Source organism: Nicotiana tabacum, chromosome 5 (genome assembly GCF_000715075.1).
Source record: "Nicotiana tabacum cultivar K326 chromosome 5, ASM71507v2, whole genome shotgun sequence".
NCBI lineage: Eukaryota > Viridiplantae > Streptophyta > Magnoliopsida > Solanales > Solanaceae > Nicotiana > Nicotiana tabacum.
This window is the reverse complement of record NC_134084.1, coordinates 136,504,671-136,514,635: the sequence shown is the minus strand read 5'-3', so window position 1 is coordinate 136,514,635 and position 9,965 is coordinate 136,504,671. Positions and strand designations below refer to the sequence as shown.

The following is a 9,965-nucleotide window of genomic DNA, read 5'->3' as shown; positions in this document are numbered from 1 at the left end:
TGTGAAGACATGGCGAATGATTTTATATACTACGAGCATATTTGGAAGCAAATGTTATAATTAGATTTGGGTATAATCACACTGGAAAAGGTTGTCAGCGGCGATGAGTACGTATATAGATTTTCTCATATGGACTATGGTGGATTAATTCCTTAAGAAGGTTCTAAACACAATATGTTATAAGTTTTTCACTTAAACCCAATTGACCAAAATGAGTACTTTTTTTTTTGTTTGAAAAGTAAGCACTCATTTTCCAAAAGTTTGAACAAAAAGGCATAAAAATGTGTAATCGAGAGATATGAAATGAACAGCAAGGTTAGGATGATACTTAAATCCTATTGACCAAAATAAGTACTTGCTCAAGTAGTTTCCTTCTTATCTCATAAACAAGACGAAATTAACGATTATAGCAAGATAGAACCACTAAATACAATTAAATGATTATAACACAGAGAAGATAAATCTTTGCTTGATTAATTAACTGCTAAATCATGAGGTAATTAACAATGTGATGGAGCTGAACTTACAATGATTAGATACAACAGAAGGGGCTCAAAGGGCCAAATCAAGATCTAATGTCCTGTTAATTACAACTTCTATTTCATCATCACTCGAGGGATTCTCTGGTTTTCTCAATTGGGAAAACTATATAACGTAGCCGTTCTAAAAAATAATAGCCGACAAAATGTATCTTTTTTGTATATTCCCAATATATTTTTGGTATATTGGAAAAATTACTTGTATATTTGCTAGCCGATGCAATTATTTTGGCCAGCCTGTCAAATGTGTAACTTGCCCTTTTCTGTTTCCTTACAGCCTCTCCAACTTTGATATTTGGTCTATGCTTTTTGACCGATGCTACTGTGCATAGTGTACAAGAAACTTTTGATAATGGAAGTAAGATTGTGGTTTCTGTCCATTAGGTCTTGGAACTAGTTGGCCATGCTTGTGACTGCAGAATATGTGCCAATAACAGCAGAAACTACTCCCACCATTATAATGGAAGTGCAAGCTGCAAGCTAAATAATACAAAAGGAAGAAACAATATACTTTTAGCATATCTTGGGGATGAAAAGAATTATTTTCTCTAGCTAGAAAAATATGGAGCAAAAATATACCTGAAATCGTGTGATTCCATCCTTGCTTAGTTTAATGTAGCATGCACAAGGAAGGATCAGAGACTGAGACAAAGCAAGCAAAAGAAAACTCCATGTTATTATGATTCTTTTGCTAATTAGCTTCACATTGAAGTAACAAAAAAAAAAAAGGCAGCCCGGTGCACTAAGCTCCCACTCTGCGTGGGGTTCGTGGAAGAGCCGGACCACAAGGGTCTATTGTCCGCAACCTTACCCTGCATTTTTGCAAGAGGCTATTTTCATGGCTCGAACCCTTGACCTCCTGGTCACATGGCAACAACTTTACCAGTTACGCCAAGGCTCCCCTTCTAGCTTCACATTGAAGTAAAGTGAAATTACTTTGGTAACTTACCACAAGCATTACTAGTGAAGATCCAATCAATGACATTACAGAACCTGCAGTTGAAGTTTCAAAAAGAAATGTATATCTTAGTGGTAAAACGGCTTACTAATTTATTTGTTACAAGTGCAAAGTATTAGAAGAAAATAATTACCAAAATATGGAACTGTTAGTGAAATGACCAAAGTTGAAAACACCAGAATTGTTCTTATGAGGATCGATACACCATAAGTTCTAAGCTGAGGTGAAGGTAAGAATTCTTCAATACCAAACGCGACTGGTGTAATTGTTATGGCATATTTTGTTACAGGGGTTAAAACCTGCACAAAACACAGTTTTAATTCCAGATATTTAATGATTTCAGTCCAAGTTTTTAGGTTGCATTTCAAGTGAACAAAAATGAGAAAAGTATAGACTAAAGCGAATATTATACTTACCACTGTCCAGGCTGCAACTTTTGAAGTAACAAGTTTTGCTGGCAAATTCAATGTGAACTGCGGACTGGTGTTTTCACCAAACATAAGGAAGCCACAAACTGCTACTCCAAAGTACGAAAAGAAGGCGATGGAAAAGCTGCATCGATATGAACCAACACAAGTTAAATATTAGGTCTTCAATGGGCAGATGTACATTTTTAAACAGTAATGTATTAAATCACCTTATAAGAAGAACAGAAGGAAATCTTGAAGGTTCTTTCATTGATGAGTAGATATTCGGGAAAACTGAATGGCTGCCATAGCAAAAACTGTATAGACCAATTGTGACGGGTAATTTTGCAATGTTTAAAGCTGTTCCACCTGAGTGAAATCCAACTTCATTGATCGCGCCAACCCATAACAAGCAAAGCACCACGACAATCAGTGCGACCACTCCACCAGCTGGAGTTACAAGCATGAGAATTCAACACGTTAGCACAAATCGAATAGCTTTGAACTAATTTTCAAGACATTTTGAGGTACTATATAATGATTAAAACCTGAAATGTATGACAGCAAACTGAGGTTTCTTAGCCAAACTGTTGGAAGTATGACAAGGGTAGAAATGATAGCACACATTTGATAAGAATCCAGATGAATTCCAGCAAAGACCATGCGAGCACTTGGGAATATTGCACCAAGATTGTCACTCATCATAATCAAATACTCGATGCAAGAGGACTGCAAAGAAGAAAAGATAGTTCCAAGGTATAGACAACAGAAAGCAGTAGAATGAAGCAGAGAGCGAGAATTAGTAAAATATGGACTATTTACACTTACATATAGTTCGGCGTATAAGGCTACCTGCATTTATTGAAAAAACCAATGTTAGTAGCTAAATGAAAACCTTCTTCTACTAATTGAAAAATCATTAGTCATATGCTCTCAATATATACTCACAGCTATAAATATTCGACCTAGCATTCCAAAAGCAGCTTGTCCGATATCAGGATAGGTTTCAATACCAGGAGAACTGTCTAAACATTTTTTTAACAAAATTCCAGTGTAGAAAGTAATGATTCCAAAAAGTAGCAGCAGGAAAAGGCTACACCATCCTCCTTCTTTGAGTGCATAGGGAGTCGAAAGTATTCCTATGCCACAGAGAGCATTTATCGCTGCATTGAAAGATCAATCCACATTAGAACAAACAGGAGAACTGAGAGGAGATGATTAAGTACTTTGGAAACAGATTTGGCCACAGGAAAAGCAGAACACTACATTAGTACCTATAGGACAACAATATGCAACAAATACAGCTCCAAGATATGTAAATGCTTGAATTACACAGGATGATAGGCTGTAGATTCTTTGCAAAATGCTTTAGTTCATTCAGCAGAAGGAAGTCTTATTTTTCTAAAGTTTAGTTATGCAAACACACGGTAAAGTAGTGCAACAAGAAAAGGGTAGTCTTTAGACTCAAATTCCCAGTAACAAAATTGCGGGACAAAAATAGGCCACTTTAATAGTAGAACAATAAGCACATAAACGACCAGATAAGAAACATGTCTTACCATTTAGCACTGATTGAGTATAGGAACACTGCTGTGATGGTGGCAATTCAAGTGCTGAAAATCTTGCAGAAGAGACTACAGATAACCTTGTTGGATGTGTTAAGGTTGGAACTTCTTCCTTGTTTGAGCGCGGAGAGGAAATTAGAGGTTTACAAATTGAAGGTTGAGGTGTTGGAGTAGTCTGAGACCTCAAGAAGGAGCTACCCCTTAAAAAGCTGAGTGAAGGAGGGGTCACACCTGTGAACATGTTCATTGACTGCCTACATATTCAATAAAAAAATTCAGTCTTCATTTAGATGAGAAGAGTAAATAAATTTCAAGTAAATTCACAAGAAGAATGTCAAGAAGACTTTTAACCACAGTATATGTGCACAGTGAAAATTGGCCAAACAAATACATATAGGCATGCCTAAGAACAATGTGAAATAGAGAAAAAGATTAGCAGAGTAATTATGTTCTCTTTCAGAATGGACTTTTGTATCAGAATTGTGAAAATATACTTTCTAAAAAATTTGAAATATTAGAACTCCAAAAGCACATGATGGATTTATCAACCATTCACAAGTTTTTGGCTTATGTAAGTTAATTTGTCAGACAAGTTTGTATGTTATTGCTCTGCAAAAAGGTACATTCAGCCTATGGACTATCACCTATTTGTAGACCATACAGAACTTCTTGAAGAACATGAGAAAGCTAGCTAATATGTTCACAAATTCAATAACAAATTGGCTAATAGCAGCCCGAACCTAAATAACAGTGAGGAGGTGTATATTCTAGAAAGTTGGGATCTTCATGGATAGAAAAAGATTGCAGTCAATTTGATAATAATTAAATGGCATTGCTTCTTCAGCCCGAACCTAAATAACAGTGAGGAGGTGTATATTCTAGAAAGTTGGGATCTTCATGGATAGAAAAAGATTGCAGTCAATTTGATAATAATTAAATGGCATTGCTTCTTCAGCCCGAACCTAGGAATCCCTTAGATATATATGATGCAAAACGGCTTAAGTTCTGTCCTTGATCAGAGATTTCTATATGAAAAATATGGATCGGACACCAAAACTCTTTGAATAATTTTTCACAGCCATTTTCTCATAGCTAATTGAAATTCAAACAGTGCATTCAAAAACCATAGATAAATAATCAAACTACACTATCTAGTTTCAAGATATTACGTAAGACACTAATATTAATAAGTAGTGATTAGAGAGTAAAATCTATATACAACAGTACAACACAAGTTTAAAGACTGATCACATAAAAGCCTAGTTATACAAGTCACTACTCATTTTTTCTTATAAGTTGGTGTCTAAATCAGCTTCCATACACCTCGACTATCTACCTACCTTGTTATCTCCTACCAGCATATGCACCAGGTAATTTTGTGTACCAAGTCTTATGCATATGGAAAAGGGATCTCACTATACTTTTTTTTCTTTCAAAAAAGGTAGTGTCTAAACCAGCTTGCTTGCACCTGGACTATTGATCACCGGGTACTTGCTATTTCCCATCAGTGCATGTACCGTGTGACTTTGCCAATTAAATCTTATCCAGATGGAAAGAAATCACCTAACGTTTTTTTATGCTAAGATTTGACTCCAATGGTATTTACACCCTTGAGAGGTATTACTATTCATTTATTTTACGTGCATGAAAACAGCAAAGGAAGGAGAATCAAGAAATACCGATAACTTTGAGGCCAAGTAGGAGAATCATGAGGTCCAATTTGGCTATGAGATGGCTCATGTACTGGAGAGTGAAGGGTAGAATCAGATCCACTATCATCATCGTCTTCAATCTTGTAATCATCAGCCTCATTCTCTTCATCGTCTGTTTCAATTTGTAACACCCTATCTGCTCCAAATTCTTCGTCTAATCTCATTCCCATATCTAATATTCTTGTTATTTAATGTATTCAATCATGCAAAAAATAAAATCCTTTTATTACCATGCAAAAAGAAAAAAAACAAATTATTTACGTGTGTTATATATGAAACAATAGAACAAATCTGTAAAAGAGAAGCACAAAGGGTTGTGAAAGAGAAAAAGTGAGAGATGGAGATTGAGATTGAGATTGAGATTTGAGAGTTGTGTTTGGTTTCGTTTTCTTAAGAGAACCTAAAAAGAAAGATTCAGTTTGAGATTTGATTGAACGACAACAGCTGTTTATTCCTTTTTATTTAAGGTTAATCTTTGTACTTGGTTACGGCAGCCTAGGTAACTTATTAAACACAAAGCTATCTTGAGAATAATAATTAAGATAAGGATTACTGAGAATAGCGTATCAAGAATAATATGGAATATCTTTTAAAAGGGAAAACTTAACACCAAATAAATTATCACATTTACAAATAAATGCACAAAGTATATATATTCAATTCATCCCATTTTATTAACACCATTTAATTAGGCATGAAGTTTAAAACATTACTTTAGCTTGTATATAAGTAGAAATTTTAAAAAATTTAAATTTATAGTTCCAATAGTTAATTCCATAGAAAAATATCACATTAAAAGTTAAATTGATTTGTTAACAGGTTCGAATTATATTCGTCAAACTTCTAAAAGTTATACTTACAACGTAAAAATGGGAATTTTATGCAAATATCCCAAATAAGTTCCAGCTTACCAACCTCTAGCAATTCATCATAGACTTATCAAAACTAGCCAAGCACATATAAAAATTAAAAACCCAAATAAAAAAGGTTCTTTCTCTCCAAGAATCACATGCAAAGATCTCCTTTTATATTTTAAGCGTGATCAGCAACATTAGATGCAAGAAAAAAAATTCCATGGATAAGGTAGCAAACAAGGTGATGAAATAGAAAAAATATATATATATATATATATATATATATATATATATATATATATATATACACACACAAGATTCCAAAATTCTAAGCAAAAAAAAAACAATCTTTTTTAATGGGTATGATTGAAATTCATTGAAAACATATAAACGAGTCAATATACAAATTTTGAGGAAGATTGGAGGTGATTTGTATTAAAATTTGTAGTTAAATTCGAGTTCAAAATTTTTTCTGTGACACATGTATTACACACAGGTATACATGGATATATATATGATACACATTTGATACACGGTGATACACTATGATACAGATGTGATACATTCATGTTTCATCTTCTACTTTGAAATTTTAGTTCAAACTACTTCAAAACTCCACCAAATCATCTCAAAACTGAGATCAAACTTCTTAAGATGTACTCAATCTATTCTAATGACACTCACTCAAAAAAGCAAAGATTTAACTTCTTTTTTTGCTATAAATAGTTAATTGGCTAATATTGATAATATTTAGCTAATATTAATAATATTTAACGAATTGGCCAATTTTTGTAATAAATTATTTATAAATGAGCATAGCCGGTTTTCCCTAACATTGTTAGTGTAATAACGCCAAAGGTTCTAAAATGACTCACATAGCTAGCAAGCGTAATATAGTATATAATTAAGACAAAGAAAGTAACAATATGTAAGTACCTCAATTGAGTTTTGTCTACTGTAATTACTGACAAGCACAGCTAATTAAGCTCTTCCTTATGCGGCAGCGGCACATGAACGCTAGCACAATAATACAATATGATTGGGATATGCATGTGATTTTCTGACTGGAATTATTTATTTATTTTAACAGATAACCAGTCTGATTCCCTGACGCGAACTAGCCGCCACACAGCGTAACAAGTGGGATTCAGGATTCTTAAACAAACTCTTGTACCTATTAGACACTTCAAACTCTATTGAACACTTGAATTACTGCATCACTTCAACTGAAGCGCGTGAATACCAATCGTGCTGACATGGAAAACTGGACAAATTAATAGGGAACACATGTAAAACAACAGAAAAAATAATTAAAACTTAAATAAGGCTTTTAAGATAATATCTCCACCTCGTTCTCTTCTTCACGTTCTTGGGGGAAAGTTCCCTTGAAATTCTTGCTAATCAAGGATATTTGCTACAATGCTTTTTTGATTTTGGAGTTTAATGGTTCTCGTAGAAGTACTTTAAAAAAGAAAGAAAGGAGATAATTGTTTGACCAAAAAGTGTTAAATATTTTTGTTAAATTAATTAAATAAATAATAATGGGTAAATTTTAGTTAAATATAATAAATCCTAGATCCGAGATTGATGGATAGTAATAGTCTAAGAACCGCATTTAAAGTAATTAAATGCCAAAAAGATGTTTAATGATATTGTTATGAATGAACGAGGGATATTGACAAACAATAAATATGATAAATTACAATAAGTGTAAATAGAGAGAATGATTCACCCAAATATATAATGAGGTTGATGATTCTCCCTCTGACAATGATGTAAGATAACCAAACGTGGGAATATCAAATACTTTATCGGATCTAATGTGGGAAAGCTTAGAATCAACAACAAATCGAATCTTGTGTAAAGATCATGTTTGTAGATACTTGAGAATCAACTTTTCTAGAGAGAGCTTATCAAATAGAATATTACATGCCTCTCTTTCTCTCTCTATTCTTTCTTATATGAGACATATCCCTTACCTACTGAAAGTACAAATGCAAGGAATATTCTTCAAAATATTCCCTTAAAATATCTTATTGCTACACTAGCCGTTTTGGCCGATCTGAGTGCTCGACCTTGATATTAGCTGCTTGGCTCGCCAGTTTTGCTTCTTAAGCACGACCTCGGCCTAATTGATTCTTGATTGCCTTATTTCAGGCAATGTCCCCTTGATCAGATTTTGACCCATACAGTTAGTCCCTCCGCCCGTCGGGGTTATTTTTGGACGAGCTCGATGGGCGGACTTCGCCAGTTGCAATTTTGAGAAATCTGAGCACGTTGGCCGAGGAGTGTCCCTTTTATAATGAGGTGATGATGTGGTGTTTCAAGAGCCACATCTGACCGTTGCGTCAGTTCGAAATAACATCATTTCAACAAGTGTCATTATGGCGCATGTTCCCAATACGTTACGTCGTTCCCCGCACCTCTTCCGTTTCGAAATTAATGAGGCAACGTTTGGGCTTTCTCGATCAGGGTGCCCATATTCTTATAAATAGGGATGGGTATTTCTCATTTGAGTTGTTGCATTTCTGGAGCTTTTGAAACCCAAGTTTTTTCTTCTTCTTTAAATTTCCCGCGTCTGTGTTTTCTTCTTCCCTTTAGCGTTTTTCGTCATTGTCACCTTTTTCACTTTTGCATTTCCTTTTCGCAAACAATCAGAAAGATGGCTAGTGCTTCCTCTGATCCTGTAACTTTGGATGTGGACATGCCTCCTCATGAAAAAGGAGCAGCCATGGTAGAAGACGAGAATTTCCCCACCGTGAATGAGATAATTCCATGTTCGGGGAAGGCCAGGTAACACTTCAAGAACCCACCTGAGGGTGAACCTGAACCCGTCGTTTTCGAGATGGATGCGGCGACGATTGCAACATTTAGGGCTAAGTGGCGAATCCCGGCCCACGTTGAACTTTTCCCTGCTGGTAGCGATGTAGTGCAAGTACATCGCTCAGGGTACTGTGCATTTTACGCGTACCCGTTCTTTGTTGGCTATACACTTCCTCTTCCTTCCTTGGTGGAGGATTTTTTCCGCTTTTATAGTGTGTGCCCGGCTTAGCTCTCTCCGTACATATACAAGCTTTTCCTTATGCTTATCAAGTACGCGGAGCTGGCCAACCATGGTATTTCTCTCCGCCATCTGCTTCACCTATTCTCCCCAAGTTTTCATAGGGGCACGATGATTCACATGCGCCATCGCGGAACCAAGGGATTGGTGGTGAAGATGGACGATAAAACTAATCGCCATTTTTGGTCCAATTTCTTCTACATGAAGACAAAGCATGTGGTATCGAACCCCAGCGGATTCCCCGAGGAGTGGAACTTTGCTCGTAAGTGTTTTCTCCCAAATGACTTCGTTGTTTATTTTTGGTGATCTGATCGTTCTCCTTCTCTTTTTGCAGTCGAGAGGGATACTCCTTCATCAGTCGTGGACATTTGCGATTGGGTGAGTCAGATTTTGCCTCACACGATGGGGATTCACGAGTTTGTTGGTAGGTCAGAGGGCTTCAAGGAGGTCGAGGGCTCCTACGCCTACTTTTCACCAGTCAGGTATTTTGGCCAGGCCCGTACTCGTTGTGGCTGCAAGTGAGACTGCTCAGACCGTTGTTATTCCTCGAACCCCGACCTTGCATGGTCCTAGTCGCCAAGTTGCTGCCCCGCTAGCGGAGATTCCGTCTTCTACAGTGTTTCACTTGGTCGATGAGTCGGACCAGGGCGAAGACGAAGAGGCTCCACTGAAAAGGCGAAGGATAGAGGCTGGTGGAGGAGTGATCGAGGAGGAGTCGACGGGGGTAAACCTGAGTTGACCACAACCGAGTTGAGGGGCGGTACGACCTTGGATATAGAGACCATGCCTCCTTTGGACGTGGAGATCACCTCCGTTGAAGAAGGGGAGCGACCAGAAGCGACTATGATCATTTCGAGGAGTAATCCGTC

The 9,965-nt window shown here is 36.4% G+C and overlaps 1 protein-coding gene across 1 annotated transcript; it reads right to left on the bottom strand.

Annotated features, from left to right (window-relative positions):
• Positions 1-469: 469 nt before the first annotated feature.
• On the bottom strand, positions 470-5,591 carry LOC107769961 (amino acid transporter AVT1C). The gene is made up of 11 exons (XM_016589222.2): positions 5,149-5,591; positions 3,464-3,723; positions 2,853-3,067; positions 2,733-2,756; positions 2,453-2,633; positions 2,135-2,354; positions 1,914-2,049; positions 1,631-1,796; positions 1,489-1,532; positions 1,119-1,181; positions 470-1,019 (listed from the first exon to the last, which is right to left on the bottom strand). Exons 1-11 carry the CDS (start codon positions 5,349-5,351, stop codon positions 933-935), a joined length of 1,599 nt encoding a protein of 532 aa, XP_016444708.1. The 5' UTR covers positions 5,352-5,591; the 3' UTR covers positions 470-932.
• Positions 5,592-9,965: the final 4,374 nt, after the last annotated feature.